The 19,154-nt window shown below is 62.8% G+C and overlaps 2 protein-coding genes across 2 annotated transcripts; both read left to right on the top strand.

Annotated features, from left to right (window-relative positions):
• Window positions 1-6: 6 nt before the first annotated feature.
• Window positions 7-868, top strand: PPIA (peptidylprolyl isomerase A; the record flags this gene model as incomplete). Its single annotated transcript, XM_042837114.1, has 3 exons — window positions 7-135; window positions 288-460; window positions 551-868. Coding segments are annotated over 3 exons (438 nt in total), but the record flags the coding sequence as incomplete, so codon positions are not given.
• Window positions 869-1,710: 842 nt separating this feature from the next.
• Window positions 1,711-18,221, top strand: NUDCD3 (NudC domain containing 3). Its single transcript, XM_042837115.1, has 6 exons — window positions 1,711-1,929; window positions 2,498-2,802; window positions 10,239-10,371; window positions 13,647-13,790; window positions 17,562-17,750; window positions 17,894-18,221. The coding sequence occupies exons 1-6, from the start codon at window positions 1,741-1,743 to the stop codon at window positions 18,002-18,004; spliced, it is 1,071 nt and encodes a 356-aa protein (XP_042693049.1). The 5' UTR covers window positions 1,711-1,740; the 3' UTR covers window positions 18,005-18,221.
• Window positions 18,222-19,154: the final 933 nt, after the last annotated feature.

Below are 19,154 nucleotides of genomic sequence, written 5' to 3'. Positions count from 1 at the left end.
CCCCCCGCAGCTGGGCTGTGCTCATGGCTTTTGCTTTCCTCGGCAGAGAACTTCCGTGCGTTGAGCACCGGTGAGAAGGGATTTGGCTACAAGGGCTCCTGCTTCCACCGGATCATCCCTGGCTTCATGTGTCAGGTGTGTGGCAGCACCAAAAGCTCCCAGTGGGGGGTTTGGGAGGGGATCTTAGCAGTGCAGCACTGCCCCTCAGTCTGCTGCTACACAGAGTCTTGATCCGCGTGGTTACGGTGATTCTATAACCAGAAATATATATGCGGATATTTTCTTAGGGTGGTGACTTTACGCGCCACAATGGCACTGGTGGCAAATCCATTTATGGGGAGAAGTTTGCCGATGAGAATTTCATCCTGAAGCACACAGGGCCTGGCATCCTGTCCATGGCCAACGCTGGCCCCAACACGAACGGCTCCCAGTTCTTCATCTGCACTGCCAAGACCGAGTGGTGAGCATGGGGAGGGGGCGCGGTGTCGCACTGCAGTGACCCTGGGGAGGAGGTGGTGCCCCCCCTGATGCCACCCACACTTCTCTACAGGTTGGACGGCAAGCACGTTGTCTTTGGCCGTGTCAAGGAGGGGATGAACGTGGTGGAGGCCATGGAGCGCTGCGGCTCCAAGGATGGCAAGACGAGCAAGCAGATCACCATTTCCAACTGCGGGCAGCTCTCATAAACCTGCGTTTCAACGCCTGACATTCCACTGCAGCTCGGGCAGCTCGCCTGGCGCAGCCCCCCCCTCCCCTCCTTCGTGCTCCTGACTTACTGCTGCGTTTCTACTGGGTCTCGCCGCATGTGCACAGTCCGACCGGACTGCAGAGTTACGTTTATGAGTCTAAATAAAACGAGTTAAACCACTGCAGTGCTGTTGTTCTCTTGGGATGGGGAGGAGGGGAGTGGGAATCCCTATGGGATCGGGTCCCCCCCCTTCCTGGTGTGAAGTGGCTCAGTGACCTCAGTAGGGGCCGGGGTGTGGGGTGTCTGGCTGTAGCATCCTGCTGTGCTGCTGAGCCTTGTGCGCTCAGTGAGGCCCCCCTGTGCCGTTATTGTGCACAGCACCCCCAGAGTCACGGGGCTGCAGTAACGCTCCACTTCCTATTGTGGGGAAACTGAGGCACGGGGCCTTGGGCTGCTGGAGGACCCCCACACAGGGCGTGTGAACAGGGATAGCTCGCGCTGGGGAAACATTGCAGGGAGTTGGGGCAGAGGGAGTTGGTTCCCCAGGCTTATTTTGAGCAGGGGCAGGGGAGAATGAAGCATGCACCCCCCTTAAATCTAGGCATGGAAGGCGTGCCCCCCACTTTAGCATTTGCGGGGAGGTCCACCCCTCCGTCTTCAGTACAGGAGGAGGTCTGCATAGGGAGGATTTAGAGGCATCAGCCTGCGCTGGGGGAGCAACCTGAGGGGCTTCCAGTAATCCCAGAGTGGAGGGTCGCAGCAGCGCCCCAGTGCTCCCAGGTTGGGCGGTACTTCGCCTGGGACTCCCCCAAGATTTGGAGAATTTCCCCGTTCCCGGCAGGATCCCGGCGCGGTGCTCCGGAGCTCCCCGCACACCGCAGGTGCGGACGCGGGCTGCAGCGGCGCGGCCCGGAACTCTCGTTCCCCGGAACCACTCAGCGCGGCGCAGTTCCCAGCGCAGATGAGCAGCGCGGCGGACCGGAAACGGCGCGACGTGCGGACCGGAAGCGCGGGCGGGCGGGCGGTTGCCGTGGCAGCGGGCCGGGGCCGCCATGGAGGCGCTGACCGAGATGTACGACCAGGCGCTGCTCGGCATCCTGCAGCACGTCGGCAACGTGGACGACTTCCTGCGCGTCCTCTTCGGCTTCCTCTACCGCAAAACCGATTTCTACCGCCTGCTCCTGCGGCCCGGTGACCGCCTGGGCTTCCCGCCCGGCGCCGCGCAGGCCATGGCCCTGCAGGTACCCGGGCCTCGGTCTCCGCCCTCGGTGCCGGTGCAGCGTGCTCGTCGCCGCGTTCCCGTGGGTGTTGGGGCCCGGAGCGCCCCTTGGGCGCGGCCCCAGGCCGGGGTGAGGCGGCAGAGCGTTGCTCCGGCGTCCTCCCGCGTGTCACCCGGAGAAGCGTCACCTCCCGCCCGCTGCGGGTGGCTGGGCCTGGGCACGCAGCTCCTCATGCTGCAGGACGGGGAGAGCTGCGTTTTCTCTCTCCAGGTGCATTTTGTCTGCCCGAAGCAGGCAGTTCTGGCTTTAAACGCCGTGATCCCCACGTACCATTGCTCTCCTTCATCTGCACCAGCTGAGGGAGCTCACAGCCGCCCTGGGGGGCTGCCCACGGCATGTCCCAACCGGTGGCACTGCTGAGGAGCCGGCAGCCCCTCGCAGAGACAGCAGAGCCCTGCAGCCTCGTCTCTCTCCTAAGAGTGCAGGTGTAGGCAGTGGGCTGTGTGACATCCACAGCCCGAGGGACAGCAGTAAGGGCCCCAGGCACATGCTCCTCCTCTCCTTGACAGCCAGCTTTGTTCTCTTGCAGGCGTTCAAAGTCTTTGAGCGGATGGCCCGGCAGGATGATGAGAAGCGGCGCCGGGAGCTGGAGGCAAAGCTCCGCAAGAAGGAGGAGGAGGAGGAAGCTGCTGCCTCCGCCGAGAGGGTGAGAGTGGCCCCGGCCGCCCATGAGGTCGAAGTAGAGACAACGGAGGAGGCCGAGCCCTCGCTGGATGCAGGGGGTGCGGAGGGGCTGCAGGATTCACCCACGACCCCGGCAGCTGCCAGCCCCGTGCCAGCAGAGCCCCCGGGGGCGGCTGCCCCTGCGCAGCCCTCGCCTGCCGAGCTGCCCACGTAAGGTTCTCCCTTGTGCTGCTTTCCTCGTCCCGCTGTCAGTGACTGGCAGGGTGGGGGGAGGAGGGTTTGTTTGTTTCCCTGTGGGAGGCAGAGCTGTGTTCTGTGCTGGGGGTTTGGGGTTTCCTGGCTGTGCTGAGGGCAGGGGAATCGTCGTGTCTCTGTGTGCTGGAGCTGTGCACACTGGGGTTGCTGTTCTTGGGGGCTGACTGCAGTGGCTCTGGGAAATCCAGATGCTGTCCCACAGCCTTTTCCTCCTGGAAACTTGGGGTCTGTGCCCCACATGTGTGTGGTGGGAGCTCTCAGAGCCGGATGATGCTCTGCAGGTCACTCTTGTACTAAATATCCTTGTGGGCAGGTGGCAAGACCAGCATCAGCATTGGGTGCACACAGTTTGGGAGCTGCAGAGGTCTCTGGCCCAGCCTTCAGCTCAAAGCAGAGCCAGCTTTGAAGCTGCATCAGACACTGCACAGAGCTTTATGTACTCTTTCACCAGACTCAGTGGCTTTCAAGCTGGACTAAGCAGCCTCGTGCTTCAAAAATGTCCTTGCTCCAAAGTCCTCCCAGTGTGTCTGAGAGCTGCTGCCAGCCAGCTTCCCTTCCCTGCCAGGGTGAGGTGGCACAAAGCTCTTGGGTTCTGTGCTGATGTGTGACAGCCCCAGGTCCCGGAGGGGCTGGGATGGGATGGGATGGACAGAGAGGAGAACGGAGTGAGAGGGGAAGGTGCCCAGCAACTTGATCAGGTGGGAATGAGGAGCAGGTCTTGTGCTGAGCTCAACCAGCCTGACCTGCGTTGCGTGGGGTAAAAATAAGCCAGAAGCCAAAAGTGGTATCACCCGAAAAGCCACGTTCTGTTGTCATGTGAAGGAAAGATCGTCCCTGGGGCCGTCAGTCTGACACCTTACGGAATTAACGAGCCAAAAAAAGCCCTGCTGGAGCCGACAGAGCTCTTCTGCCTCGCCACGGCTGCGACCTGCGTGTCCCCAGCCCGGGTTGGGGAAGGGAAGGGGGCAGCGCGGCTGCGGGACGCAAGTAGGGCAGAGCGGGCAGCGGGTTGTGTGCAGTTGGCGCGTGTGCCGCTGGGGGGCGCCGGAGCCCCCCGAAAGGCAGCCGGCATCCAGGGCGCCCCGACGGGCTGTTAATAATTGAACCAGCTGCTGAATTCTGCGCAGCCCTCCTGAGCAAAACCCCGAGCCGCGCGTTTGGATGCGAAGGGCGCATGAATAACGTGCAGCGCCAGCAGCAAGAATGCAGAGGAGAGATTAAACAAAAATATTTTCCTTCTCCCTTCCCCCCCTCCTCAACCAGTAAAGCAAACCATCGCCACCCAAATCTATATAAAAACTCGCTCATTCTGTCAGCCTCGCTGCTGTGGAAATGTAGGGCAGGTACCAGCCCAGATCTGCCAGCTCCCATCAGAGCCCGCTGCGCTCCTGGGCGCCTTGGGATGGGAGCAGCTTTCTTAGGGCTGCAGGGGAAAGGAAGAGCAAAGCCAAGCCTGTGTCATGCTCGGCACGTGGCTGCCTCATTCCTGGGCAGGTGCCTCCCTTTCCCCACCTGTAAGTGGGGCGCTGTGGCTCCCCTTTGCTGTGGGGCTGCCCCGTGGCTCCACTGAGGACCACGCGTGCTCCTGCCCTCCCTGGCTCATTTCGACTCGATCCTGCTTGTCCCACACAGCCTGAGCTCAGCTCCGAGCTCAGCACACCTCCCCACCCAGCGCCCTCCCCTTCCCCCAGCTTGGAACCTGGCCTGCATACATTTGCCACGCAGCATTTAAAATAGAGCCCAGCAGCCCACGTGTGGCACTGCGCAGCCTGGCCTCGCCGCTCTGCTTCCTGCCATCCCAATGCTTGCTGCTCCCAGCCCCAAGCTGGGCTGCGTTCTCCTGTCCTCACTGCTCGCGGCCTGGAGTGAGGCTGTGGCAGCTCTGTGTCCCCTCATTGCGCCGCCTCAGTGCTGGGGCCACGTGTGCTCCAGGCTGGCAGCTCTGTGCTGTTTGGGGAGGCAGGAGAGGAACCTGCAGAGAGCAGGTGGGATTTTGTTATCAGAGAAGGGAATTCTCACAGAGAAGGGTGGAAGGACGCTGAAGTGTCCCCAGAAAGGTGGTGAGCAGGCAGAAAGCACAGAGCTGCTGGAAGCAGGCAAGGGGTGAACATGTTTGAGACCTGCATCGCTGTCCCTTCGGCCGGACCTGCAGAGCTTTTTCCTGTGCTCTGGGCAGGAGAAGGCCCTGCATCGTGCCAGCAAAACGGCACCACGACGCATCCACCCATCTGCTGAGGATCCTGCTGTCCTCAGTTGCGTCCACCACGGAGCGTCTCAGGCTGGAAGGGACCCACAGGGGCCATCAAATCCAACCTTTCGCTCTGCTCTGAGCACCCAAACCCAAAGTCTGGGTGTCCCAGTGCTCCTTGAGCTCTGGCAGCTTGGGGCCGTGCCCGCCGCCCTCTGGTGCAGAGCCTTTCCTCACCTCCCCCCAGCACTGGTTCATGGCTGCAGCCCTGGGAAATTTCCATCCGGTCCCATGGATCCCATTCAGCTCAGCAACTGCTTGGCTTTGCCCAAAGCCCAGATGGATTCTTTTCATTCCGAGGTGCCCACGAGATGCGTTCCCTGTGCGCCTTCATTCTCCTCAGGGTGCTGGGCAGGGGAATTTTGTCGCTTCAGGTTGTGGGACCACGGAGAAGGGGCAGTGCAGGTGCTGGCACTGAGGACGGCTTTGTTGGAGTGGGGGCTGCAGCTCCATCCCTGCGAGCTCCATCGGTCCCAGGCCCGGCCTGCAGCCCTGCTGCTGACCAGGGGAGCGGAACCAGACGAGCGCTGTGAGCTGCGTTGGCTCCCATCCCCTCAGCTCTGCCTGCCAGGCTGAGCCCTCGGAGCCGCATTTCTCGTGGGTTTCTTTTCTTCCTTGAGACTCGGCCCCGACAAACCTCATTGCAGCTTCCACCTCCCTGTTCCTGGATGCTGGCAGTTCCGTGCTGCTTGTCCCGTTCCCCCTTCAGCTCCTTTTCAAACGAGGAGCCCTTGTTTGCTTCACCCCGCCTCATTTGAGTATCTCTGTGCTCCTGGTCTTCGCTCGTTGATGCTCCATGTGGGCTTCTGCCCTTCCTACCCCGTTTCTTCACCTCTGGGCTGTCCTGGGCCGGCTCCTCTGTGAGCTGAGTCCTCCCTGCAGAGCACAGAGGGGGTGAATGATTTCAATCCTCCCGCCCTCCTGCAGCAGTGGGAGCTCAGCTCCTGGCAGAGCAGCATTTTGAGGGGCTGATCTTGGGGCGAGGTGCCCCCAGCCCCATTCCTGCGTCCACAACGAGCCCCTCGCAGCTGCTGAGGGTCTGACTGGGGCCCAGTTTCCCAATGCTGTGATGGGGAACCAGAGCCCTGTGCTTGCTGAGATCAGCAGCGCCGTGTCAGCTCCCCTGTCACGCACCCGATCGCTCAGGGCTTTGGTTGCCCTACCAAGGTACTGAGCTCCAAAATTAGGTCCCTGCACCAAAAATAACTAAATTAAAACCTATAAATTTTTCTCTTAACAAGCAGAAAATCCCAGGGCTGGAGGCCGGGGGACAGCGTGTGCCTGATTCTTATTTAAAAAAGAAAGCTCTGTTTGCTTGCTTTAGCACCGCGTTGCTCTCCGGGGACGGAGCGAGGCGCTGCCGGCTGTGGGGCCGCTGGGCTCTGCTCAGCCAGGTCCCCTTTCCCAGGAGCTGGAATGGAACCCGGCGTGCCGTGTTGGTGCAGCAGTCCCTCGGAGACCCGTCCAACCCAAGGCTGTGTGAGCTCCGTGCCAGCAGTGAGATCCGAGGGGACTTTGCCTACCAGTAGCGCGTCCTGCTGTCCTTGACCTAAATTTCCCAGCAGTAGTGAAATTTAGCCCTCTGGTGACGACTCCAAAGCTCTCCTGTGAGCTGGCGGTGGCATTTCAACCACCCTAATGGCAGCAGGTTGGCTCTGTTGAATGGCTCTGTAAATAACTGGGAGATCAGAAGTGAAGGCTGGAAGCTCCCCCGAAGAGCAGGAGCGTGGAAAGGAGCGAGCCCCTCGCTGCAGGCTGCCAGGAGCAGAGGCACGCACCCACTGCCGTGCGTGGGGAGCCTTGGGGAGCGCTGAAATTGGGTTTTGGCACGCGGTAGGTGCTGTGAGTTTGGAGTTTAGCTGTAGAGTCGAGTGGCAAAGGCATCGCCTGGAGGTGCTGGGCACTCTGCTCCCTAACGGCCTGGAATTGGGGTGAAAGTGCCCTCAGAGCCATCCTGGCTTGTGGGGACCATTGATTTGGGGGTGCGGGGGTGGCGTTGGCCGCCCCTCGTGGCGCAGGGTGTCTCTGGGGCGCTCCGTGAGCCCTGCCAGCTCCAGCCCCATTTGGAGACGTGCCTTGCAGCCCCAAGGCTCGGTGTTGTTGTGGGGTTGGAGCACTTCTGTACATCTCGGGGAGGAAAGGCAGCCTCCCACCTGGATTTGGGGATCCCCCCACTCCCGCCTGCATTCGGGGTTCTCCCCACCTTCCTCCATGGATGTGGGCTCCTCCCCAACAACCCCTACATGCAGCCCTGTGGCCACGGCCCCCAGAAGCCCTGTGCAGACAGGGCTGCGTCGCAGCGCTTGTTTACTGCGTGGAGCTGAAGCAAGGCTGGTCTGCAGGGCTCAGCGCTTTGCCGGAGACCCAATTAAGTGGAGCAAAACCCAGAGAGACCGAACGCCACACACCGATGTTTTGGTGCTGAGAAATGTTAAATCCGGAGGTGGGGGGAGGCTCCTGCTCGGCTCGCTTGCAAAAACAGCAGAGAGAGCACAACCCTGGGATTTTCCATGCCTGCAGCTTTGCGGATGCGGCTGTCTCAGGCTGACACCTCCAGCCACCTGTTGCTCCAGGAGCGGAGCGCGCGGTGGAACCCCATCAAATTCGTCATGAAAGCTCCTCGGTTTCTTCTGCCCCGGCCTGGCAGGACGCACAGCACGCAGTGCTCAGCCCTTCCTGCCCCCTTGGTTGCTGAGCAGAGCGGGCACTGCCTCCCCTGGCAGTCTGTACTGCAGAACTGCTCCTGCCTCAAGCGGGGCTGCTGATGGCTGCAATAAATGCCAGGCAGGCGGCCGGCGCGCTGCAGCTCTCTGCAAGGCTTCGTGCTTATGTGGGTTAGGCACGCGGGCGCTTGGTGCCTGATTTTCTCTTCCCCTCCTCGCTCAGAACTTCATTATTACTTAATGAGATCTTTCCATTCTCGGCTACCTCTCGAGCTTGAGGGAGGTGCGGTGCATCGCACAGGGCTGAGCAGCGTAGCACAGAGCTGGCGTGCGAGTGCCCTGCAGGGTGCTTTGGGGCAGCGCCGTGCCCCTCTGCTTTCCCTGCCCCGCGAGGAGGAGGGCAGGACAGGCTGGCCTTTGCGCTGGGCCGTGCTTGTGGAACTGGTGGCAGCAGCCAGGGGCTCAGCCTCGGTTTTGCTTATGGGGCAGCTCGGCCTGGCCCCGTGCCCACGTCACCCGCCTCGCCCGCAGCCAGCCCCGCTTCTTTCAACCACCGCCCTGACACGTTTTCCTTCGAGCTGCCTAAATAATTCACCTTGACTGAGAGCAGGCGGCTGCGCCGGCCCCGCAGGACGGGACAGGAATGTGCGTGGAGCAGTGCACAGCAAACGGGGGGCGCACCGTGGGGCCGCCGCTGCGCTGCGAGCCGGGCACCGGCCGCGTCCCTCGCTGTGGCCTCGTGCCGTGGGGACGGGCGGCTCCTCGGAGCGCCAAACAGATCGGCTGCTTCTTGACGGTGCATTGTTAAAGGTTTCACCTCCCCCAAAATGACACATGGCGAGCAAAAATAGAACAAGACAGAACACACAGACCCACCCACACCATCCCCGCCACCCGGCAGCCGAGTGCACGCCGTGCCAAAGCCCGGGTTTTAAAGCTGCTGCTTTTTCACCCTCCTCTCTCGTCCTCAGCCCCGCTGCCCAGCCCAGTGTGCTGCCAGGGGTCTGCGCGGAGCAGAGCCGCAGCAGTGGGCAAAGGGACAGAGGGAGAGCAAGGCGAGGAGGTGGATCCAGCGCGGAGCAGCCCTGCCTCAGTCTCCTCAAGGAAATAGCTCCATAGCACTGAGTCCTCCCAGGGCAGCTGTGAAAGCACTGTGTGTCTGCGTGCCACAGCGCCGTGTGCTTGGCAGAGTGCCTGGAAGGTGAGGACATCCAGAAGCGCCTTGTCCTGGATCGTGCCAGAGCAGGATGGGAACCACTAGAAGGACATCCAGCTGGTTTTGGTGCCCAGATGGCTTTCTGCATCTCCTCACAGCCACACAGCGAGAGAGCAGAGAGCAGGCCATGCAGAGCTCTGCATGCAAGGGCTGTTGCAGCCCTTTTGTGTCCCCTGGCCCCCCGGGGCTGGTGGCACCCTGTGAGCCGATGACACCTTGTGAGAAGGGGCACCCCAGGAGCCAGGGCTCCCCACGCCTGAGCACGGCTCTCGCTGCCCCTCTGGCTCCCGCAGTCTGGGGGCGGTTTGGAAGCTGCCATCTGGAGCCAACCAGAGCGAGCGCCGCTTCGGTGCTGCCATGCCAACCCTGTTTCCATGGCAATTGGCACCCAATGGGTGAACGCCAAGCAAGGCCAAAATTCCCAAGAAAAAAAAAAAAAAAAGAAAGAAAAGAAAGAAGTGCTTGCAGGGTTCCACCCCCCCCCAACACCGCAGCGTCGCTCGCCCAGTGCCACTGACACCAGGAGCTGCGGCCAGGCTGTGCAAACCCAGCACGGCTCCTGTAGGGCTGGCGGCATCCCAGTGCTCGCCCCGAAACCATCCCCAAAAGGACCCAAAAAAAGAGGTGTGCGGGTGTGTGTGTGCACACAGGCCCTTCCCGAGCCTAATTTAATTAAACCCCGTGGATATTACGTAATGCTCGGGGCTGGAAGCCGCCTCCGCCTGCCGCCGCCGCGCACCCCTGGCTGGGGGGTGTTGGGACGCACAGCCCCTGCACCCTTATGTAAAGCCCCACAGCCCCGGGCCGAGGGCTGGGTGTGTGTAGAGAGCAGCTCTGCTCTTTGGTGGCTCTGTTTTATTTCCAAGCCCTCTCCAGGAGGCTTCAGCGGTGCACAGCCGGCAGTGGGGTGAAGGAATATGGGGCTGGTGGGAATGCCTTGGCTGGAGGTGTGTTGGGGATTTGGAGGTGTGTTGCTGATTGCTTATCTGATCCCCCCAAATCTCTCCTCATCCATCCCCAAAGTCCTGCATCTTTCGGCAGCCCGAGCTCCATGGCCCCACCTGCCCCATTGCCATCCTCACTGGATGTGAGGTGAGGGGTGCTGGGGTGTCAGCCTGACCCTTTTCCTTTCCCTGGGTGCACCCCAAAGCCTGAAGCACCTCAGGGGGCCCGAGCGCAGGCTCTGCTCCCTTCCTGCTCCCGCCCTCCCTGCTCACCCCGCACTGCCCCACGCTCAGCCCCTCATTTGTTCTTCCCTCCCCAGGAGACAGGAGCAGTTCCAGACAAACCCTGACAGCTACAACGGGGCAGTGCGGGAGAACTACGCCTGGTCCCAAGACTACAGCGACCTGGAGATTAAAGTGCCTGTGCCCAAGCACATTGTGAAAGGCAAACAGGTAAAGCAGTGCTCATAGTTTGGTTTCTGGTGTCTGTCTTCCCCTGGGAGTGCCCGGCTGTCCTGGGAAGCTGTGCTGGGAGCAGGGAGGCTCTTTGTGCAGGATGTGGTTGTGCTTTGTTCTCCAGTGGTGGGGACCCCAGTCCCAGCCTGGCCACCTTCCCGCCCCATTGCTCAGCAGGGTTTCTTGGCTTTGTACTTTCTGTGCTTTCTCCTCCACTTTCACCTGCTGCAATCTCACAGGCAGCTCTCAGAACTCCGTGTCCCACTGTGGCTGCGTACTGTGTGCACTCACACAGGGCTGGCCTTCCTCCTGAGGCTGTGGGGAAGGACTAGGGATGTGTCCTCGCTAGCTTCCCCTGGCTTGGAGCATCGCTCGCCTTGCTGAGTCCCAGAACCACAGAGCATCCTGAGACAGGAGGGACCTGCAGGGATCACAGAGCCCAAGCCTTAGCTCTGCACAGGGCCACCCAAAATCCGCACCCTGTTTCTGAGGGCGAATCTCAGAGCCGTCTGCACAGCACGTGGCCACGCTGGGTGTCCTTCACCTCTCCTGTCCCTCTTCTCCCCACCTTTGCTTGCTGTGGTGAGGAGAAGCTCAAGGAGCGCACGCAGGGCTGGGAGGGCCGGCCCCAGGAGTTTGACCTCTCCCAGCTTTCCCCAGCGCTCCCAGCCCGCAGCTCTCGCTGTATTTTTCCATTTGGGAAGTCGGTGCTCCCCCACCTCCCGTTCTCCTCTGCTGCTTCCAGGGCAGCTGAAATGAGCACGCTTGGGTTTGCTCTGCGACTGCAGCCTACACAGCTCCTTGGCGTGCCAACGGAGCGTAATTGGCAGCAGCAGCCTGGGCTGGAGGGGTGATGGCTGCCATGGGGACAGCAGGGGGACCGTGAGATGCATCATTCCCACTGGGTGTCTAAAGCAGAGCCAGGCTGTTCGTTGGAAAGGCTCGGGGGTGTCCAGAAGGATGTTCCATCCTCTCTCTATCGTATGGCACTGACGATGCCTGGGGACATGCTGGGGAGTTGTGCCCATGCCAAGATCCCGGCATCACACCCCATCCTTTGGCACCCAGAGCTGTGGGAGCCTTGCAGGTGCAGCGAGGGGCTGGGACAGGTCAGCTTTCCTGACCTCTGCTGCCTCCCTGCAGGCTGTTCGAGGGGAGCCTTTGCTGCCAGCAGCCCGAAGCGCCCACAGGTGTGCGCCGAGCCCCGCGGTGCCACATTTAATCCTGCACCGCATCCAACGTTTGCCTTTCCTCGTCCTGCCAGCGCACGTCCTGCTCGGGCCTTGCCTCCCCCCAGCGCCCCCTCGGCGCCCTGCAGGCAGGTTTTCATTTCGGAGCCGTTCTCTGCGTCTCTCCAGCCGGAGGGGACAGGCAGACCAGCTGGGTCACAGGCCGGAGCAGGGCGGTTCAAAGCGATTTCCAAGCTGGATGGGCTTGGGGCACGTTATTGATGGGCTCCTGCAAAACAGAAGCGTTCCCTGCATTCAGCACGCAGCTTCGCCTTGTAAAAAAATTATCAGTTTTTTGGCTTCTGCCTGCCAAGGCGAGATTAAAAATCTCCCGTCTGGCCCCTGGGCTCTGAGCGTGCCCGGCTCTAACGCTGCTCGGAACGGCACTCCTGACACTTTCCGATTCGGGCTGTTGCTATGGCACCTTCTCACTCGGTAAGCTGGAGGTTTCCTTGTATGGAGCGGCCGTGGATCAGGAAGGGGAAGGGGGCGGTGGGGGCACCTCGCGTTCCGCTCCCCACCTCCCCGATCCACTTCGAGGCGCAGCAGGGGCCGCGGAGCCGCGCTTCCCAGCCCTGAAGTAGAGCTCAGGCCGGCAGCCTCTGCTGCCTGGCTTGCAGGAGATGAGCGAGATCGGCTCCCGGCTCCCGGCGCTCGCCGTGCTGGGGGGCGGGCGCGGTTTCTGTGCCGTTTCTGCGTGCGGGAGCCGCCGCGCTGTGCGGCACGACGCGGAACCGCAGCCGGGCCTCGGGCGGCCCCCCGGGGCTGCCGGCATCGCGGCCCTTTCCGCAGCTCTCCGAGGGAAATCCCCCGGAAAGGGCGCTCGGGGGTCACCTTGGCGAGCTCGGCGCAGGCCTGCTGCCGGGGACCCCACGTGTGTGAGGGGGGATGGGGAGCTGGGCTGAGCAGAGCCCGGTCCGCGCGTCCCATCCGCGTGGCGGTGACATTCCTCATCGTGGAGGGGCTGCGGCACGGCGCTCACGTCCGAAGCCCGGCTGAAAGCCTGCCGCGCACTGCTGGCCGGCTGTGCCGTGACGGCCGCTCGACGCCAGCCCGGCTCCGGAGCTCAGCCCGGCGCTGCCGGTCCCGCAGCCGTGCTGCTGTCGCTGCCTGGAGCGGCTCTGCCCGCATCTTGCCTGCGTGGAGCCAGTGAGTCACTGGAGATCTCCTAGGTAATGGATAATGTAATAACATTTCAAATGAGCTCTGCAGAGCGGGAGGAAGATCTGGGGGAACTCTGGGAGAGAATGCAGGCAAATCTCACCGCAGTCTCCTCCTCTCGGGTGAGAGCTGGCAGCACCGGGGGCCCTGAGCTGTGCCCCCCTTCCAGCCCTGCTCCTCGCATCCTGGCCATGCGGGGCAGCACCAGAGGGGCTCTCTGGGGACGAAGGTAGTGCTGTGCAGCACGACCAAGGGGCAGCCTGCTGCCGTGTCCCAGGGGGGCCGTGTCACCTCACAGTGGGTTGCAGCAGGGTTCCCTGTATGGCTGCTGCAGGAGTGACAGAGCTGCCGTGTCCCCTCAAGCCGTGGTGACACACACACACATCCCTTTGCTGCCAGTCCTGCACTTTGTCCCTTTGCCACAGCCCAGTGCTGGCTGTGCCTTGGCGTGGGGGCCGTACAAAGCTGGGAGCTTCGGGCTGCTGCTGTGCTGGAGTAACACCAGGCTCCTGGCTTGGAAGCCCCAGACCGCCTGGCAGGGCAGCACTCGGCTCTGGGAGCCGCAGGGGGGCCGTACCCCCCTCAGTGCTGGGGTGCAGCAAGCGGGCACCCGACCTCCGAGCTGGCTTTCTGTAAGGAGAGACTGAGGCACGGTGTGAGTCCCTGCAGGGCTGTGCTGCCTGCTGCTCCCTGGAGAGGTTTCCTTTCACCTCAGGGCTGTTTGCTCCGAGGCAGCAGTGGGATTCCCACCCTCCTTCTGTACAGGCTGATGGTTCTTCTCTCTCTCTCATCCCCAACGAGTGCTCTTGACCCCACAGCCCGAGCAGTGCAGCAGGAAATGGAGCAGGAACCTTGCTGATGCTTTTCTCTCTGCCTTTCCAGGTGTCTGTGGATATCAGCAGCAGCACAATTCGCGTGGCGGTGCTGGAGGGGAGCAGCCAGCACGTGCTCATGGAGGGAAAGCTGACACACAAGATCAACACGGAGAGTTCCCTCTGGAGCCTGGAGCCAGGGAAGTGCGTCTTGGTAAGGGCTGCCCTTTCCTCGCCTTGCCTTGCAGCTCCCCAGTGCTTGGCCTGGAAAATGGGAGCAGCTGGAGGCTTGAGCCAGAGCTGGCCACGTCCCACACTGCCTTTCCCTGGCTGTCCCTGTGCAACATGCAGCTCATGTGTGCCAGGCAAGGGGAAACCTCACTGCTTGTTTCTATGCTGCCCCGGGGTTCTGACACACTGCCTGTCCTGTTGGAAGCAGTCAGTGCAGCTGCTTCTATTTGCCTTCTGCACGTCTTCCTCGTCGAGGTGATTTGGGAGCAGCAGCTCATTATTGGATCTGCTGCCCCACAGTGAATTAGTGCTGGCTGTGGTGCCAGTGGTGTGCTCTCGCAATGGGGCAGAGGGTGATGCTGCTGGACTGTTTCCACAACTGAGGCTGTTCTGGGCGTTGCGTTGCTGCCCATCAGCCTGGTTCCTCAAGCATCTTCTGCATCCTCTGGCTGCCCAACTCCTGGGTGAGCTTTGGGCTGTGCTGGAGCACGGCTCTGCTACCCCTGCCCTTCTGCCTTCTCCTTTCAGCCAGAGATGTTCTCAGAAGCTCCTCAGGGCTGTTGCCTGCCCCAGGAGAGCACTCAGGGCTGGGGTGCTGCAGCTGCAGCTTTCGTTTCGAGGCAGAGTGCTCACCTTGTGCCCTGTGTCACGAGCAGGGCAGTTGATGGGCACCTAAAGGCGCTGTGACATTTGAGTGGGAATCCCACTGGGTGCAGAAGTGCCGAGGGAAATGCATGGCGATCCTGCTCAGGCAGGATTCTGTGATCACAGAATCATAGAACAGCTTGGGTCAGAAGGGACCCAATGGACCATCAAGTTCCAACCCCCTGCCGCAGGCAGGGCAAAGAAGCTCTAGATCTGGTCCCAGCCCAGGCTGCCAGAGGCCCCATCCAGCCTGGCCTTGAAGATGTTCTGGGGCAAAGACCTGCTGCCAGAAGGGCCCTGTGGGGGAGAAGAGCACCTCCAGCTCACTTGGCCATCTGAAGGAGGTTTAGAAGGAGGCAATGGGGTCATTAATCAGCATCTTTCAACCATGGAATTTTTGAAAACCATCCGCTTTGGGCATGTGCGCAATCCTGGGAAGGAGCACAGAGCTGGGTCTGGGCGCTGCAGTCCTGTGTGCGTCCGAGATCGGTGTTACGCAGCTGGGGGAGGAGCGGAGCAGCGCGGGCAGAGCGAGGCTTGGGGCGTTGTGCCGTGGCCGTGGGGAGCAGCGCCCCATCTCCAACCCGAGCTGAAGGCAAGGGCCTCAAATTAGCACGAGCACAGGGGTGCGAGGAACTCCAGCTGGCTGCCAACATATTGATGGTGGGATGAAGTTTCGCTGGAAGAATTGTAAGGTAACTGGAGCAGAGTGAGTAATTCAACCCGGAGCGTCTCCTTCCTCCGTGCGCAGAGTGGCCCAAAGCGCTGGGCGGCTCCTTCCCGTTCATTCAGCAGGAGGCACGCGGCCGTTCGGTGCCTCAGCCGCTGCGTGAGCACCGGTTTGTCCTGAGCACGGCGTGCTGCAGGGTGCTGGGCGCTGAGGCTGCAGGACGCGTGAGCTCTGTGCTGGGACGCAGGGCAGCAGCCTCCATCCAGTGAGGCGGGGGCACAACGAAGCCGTGCTCGTGCTGCCTCTCCCTTCCCCTCGCTCCCAGAGCCGGCCGAGCCCTCAGCACGTTTCTCTGTGTCCTCAGTATGGCTGTGGCTCTCGTTGCGCCCAGACCGAGGCAGAAGCCCAAGGGCTGTGGCTTTGGAGCTGCCCGCTCTGCCCGGCGCCGCAGCCCCGGCCGCCATCGCCGTGCTCTCCCCTCGCTGTCATGCCTGCTCACTTGTCAAAAGAGATGAAAATAGATTCGCGGGAGCCGTTTTTAGAAGTCTCTGCTGGGTGTTGTGCACAACACGTTTTGGGATTATTTTCGTTGTTGAGGATTTTTTCCCCCGTTCCCTCTCTTTCTTTCCTTCCCTCCAATGTTTGTTATCCACGCCCAGGCTTTTGTTGCCCAGCCCTGCCTTGAGCAGCCCTTGCAGCCTTTGCCCGCCATCTCCTGAGCTGGAAGGCCGAGTTAACAGCAATCTGTGGTGCTCCCCGACCTCGCTGCGCTGTTGGAGGTGTTCCCTGGTGCCCCCTCAGCAGCTCCTGTCCCCCGCTGGCTGCTGGGGATGCTGCTGCCATGTCGGAAGGGAAGCAGGTGGTGAGAGGTGGCTTTTCCAAGTCCTGCTTCCATCCCTTGGCAGCGTCCCTCCAGATCTGACGCGGCATTTGGGATTCAGGAGGAAACCCGGTGCTGTGGCAAAGCGCGGCACCCGCAGCGCAGGCCTGGGCCCCTCCTCGCAGGATGCAGGGACACGGGAGGGGACGCGGTGCCACGGCCCTGCTGCTGCAGCCCATCCTGCCCCGGCCCCTTGGCTTCATTCAGCTCCGGCGTCCACCGACCCCAAAGCAGAGCTGTGCAACCCAAGCGCGAGGCATCCGGCACGCGATCCTTCCTGCGGGGGGCTCAGAGCACCGTGCGGCTCCCAGCTGGGGCAGAGCTCTGCTCCCTATGCAGAGAGCAGCGTAATCAGGTCAAGATTTATTTGTCCTTGTGGTGAAGCCCCGTTCCCTTGGCAGAGCCCCGCGGGGCTCCCGGCGTGCAGCCGCCTTCCATGGCCGCCTCCCAGGGCACGGCACAGCTGGTGCAGCGCTGCGTCCCAGGAACCGAGCCACACCATGGGCCAGCCCCAAACCCCAGACCCCAGACCCACACCTGAGGAGCTCTGCGGGTGCTCGGAGGCTTCTGTTAGAGAGTGGGACTGCAGCCTCAGAGAGAGCCCCACTTTGGGTTCTCTGCCCCTGGAATCTGGGGGAGCAGTAAACTCCCCCGCATGCGCGAGGTGGGCCGCAGAGGTTAATTAGTGATTGTTTGCGAAGCTCTCAGCGCGGCGGTGATGCACGGCGCAGAAAAGCTGCCGAGGAAATGAATAATTCTGCCTTCCCAGCAGGGCGGGAGCAGGACGTGGTAAATAAAGCGAGGGCTGTGCGTGGGGTGGGAGGAGGAGAGGGGCCGCGGGCCGCAGCTCTGCGGGGCTCTTCCCACCACTGCCAGCTCTGCGACAGAAGCTGGGACGGAGAGGGGGCTGATGCCCCGCATCCCCTGCGTGGGGCTGTGCGCCAACTGCGAGGCCCCGTGGCCACGCACCCCATGGCTGCGCGTTCCTCATGCTCACTGCTGGCTGAGCACCCAGGATTGGGCCCGATGGAAGGCGCTTTGCTGTTGCCTTTGGCGCGGCGCGGTGTTGTGCCAGCACTGCTCCCCCAGGAGGACGGAGCCCAGCCGCCCCCTCCTGCACCAATCCCGGCTCCTGAACCTTTATGGCCGCCCCCGTTTTGCCCTCCAGAGCTTTTGGGGAGCTGCGCCCGCATGGCGTTGTCTGCCTTACGGATGGCTTTGCGGAGACGCTGGCCGATGCCATAAATCTCCCTCACTGCCATGGTTGCTCAGTTACAGCGGAACGGGAAGCCCAGCGCAGCCCCACGGCAGCAGGGTGTGGGCTGGTGGCCCGGGGACGGCAGCCCCTCTCCCTTGGGCTGCCCCTCCAGGGCTGGAGGCGATGTGGCAGCAGCAGTGATGTCCCAGCGTCTGTGTGGGCTGTGGTTACGGCTGTGTCCCCTGGCCTGGCCTGGCCACATGTCCCTGTGGCAGCACATGGGTTTGGGGTGCAGGATGGGATTGGGGTGACGCATCCCCAGGGTGGGACACGGACTCCCTGAGCCACCTGTTGTCCCCAGATCAACCTGAACAAGGGAGACGAGTACTGGTGGAACGCCGTCCTGGAGGGCGAGGAGCAGATCGACATCGACAAGATCAACAAGGAGCGCTCCATGGCCACGGTGGACGAGGAGGAGCACGCCGTGCTCGACCGCCTCACCTTCGACTACCACCAGAAGCTGCAGGGCAAGCCGCAGAGCCACGAGCTGGTAGGTGCCAGCAGGCCGGGAGCGCGGCTAGTCCTGTCTCTGCTGGGGGTCCTCTGTGCCCCGTGCGCGAGGGCAGAGCGCCGGCGCCGCGTCCCGACGGCCGTGGGGCGGCTCCGTGGTGACGGGCCCGCTCCGCTTTGCAGAAGGTGCACGAGATGCTGAAGAAGGGCTGGGACACCGAGGGCTCCCCGTTCCGCGGCCAGAAGTTCGACCCTTCCATGTTCAACATCTCCCCCGGCGCCGTGCAGTTTTGACCCCGGAGAAAAGCGGCCGAGCGGCGATGCGGGGAGGGGAGGATCCCGAACCCGGCGCTGGGACCCCCGGCATCCACGGCCGGCGCAGCACGGGACGCGGCGTTCCGTCCCCGTCACCACGGCAACCCGGCGCTGGGACCCTTCTCCTCGCCTCGCCTCGCGCTGGCGACGGCTCCGTTGTTTTTCAGGAATAGACGGAGCTCGTTGGGTGACATAATTATTATTTTTGGTGGTTGAGGATATTTCTGGTTTTCGCTTCTGCGGGTGCACGTCCCCTCCCTACCCAGCCCCGGGCGGCTGCGCCCTCAGCGGGTGCGTCCACGCCGTGTCCTGCCCGGGGTCCCCGCCTGTCCCCAACCCCGGGGGCAGCAGGGACCGCCCAGCGCACAGCCTGGGGCTGGGGGATGCGGCGCCCCGCTGCCCCCGGCTGCAATAAATCCTTGCTCCCAGCGCAGGGAGTGCGAGTGGTTCGGGGATGCTGGTGGGGGCCGCTGCTCACGAGGCGCTGCGACCCACGGGGGCGCCGCTCCTGGTGGGGGCTCCACCGCTTGTGGGGACGCGGCTGGTCACGGGGAGGCTGCCACCCATGAGGACAACGTTGCCTGTGGGGCACTGCCACCCCCGGGGACACCGCAACCCGTGGGGCCGCTGCCACCCGTAGGGACGCGCTGCCACTTATGGGGACGCCACCGCCCGTGGTGATGCTCCCAGCCACAGGGACGCGCGCTGTCCCCAGCCCCACTCGAAGGCCCCTTCAGCCCCGTGGGGCGGCGGCATCCCGAGGTGCTCGCTGGGACATCGGGGTCCCTTGTGGTTCGGGGGCCCCTCCTCGTCCCCTCCTCATCCCCGGTGGCAGCGCACAGCCGCAGCCCCACGGCCGCCCACGGTCGCCATGGCAACGCCGCCCACCGCCCACTCGCGCTCCCCCCCCCACCGTGGGCCCCGTTCCCACGGCTCCGCCCACGGGGGTGGGATTTAATGTCACCGTGTCCCCCCCCGTCGCCCCCCCCGCAGCGTTGGTGGGCTCGGGGGGTCCCTCGGGGGACGGGGGATTTGGGGAGTTTCCCCCCCCTCCCCATGCGTGTTGTGGGGGAGTCCTGAGGGAGGTGCGAGTGGGGGGTGGGGGGTGGGGGGTGGATTGCACAACGTT

This window comes from Centrocercus urophasianus, unplaced genomic scaffold (genome assembly GCF_019232065.1).
Source record: "Centrocercus urophasianus isolate 14NV4802_14NV808 unplaced genomic scaffold, USGS_Curo_1.0 seq_674, whole genome shotgun sequence".
NCBI classification, from domain to species: domain Eukaryota; kingdom Metazoa; phylum Chordata; class Aves; order Galliformes; family Phasianidae; genus Centrocercus; species Centrocercus urophasianus.
Note: the sequence above shows the minus strand (reverse complement) of the source record. Positions and strands in the feature narration are given on the sequence as shown.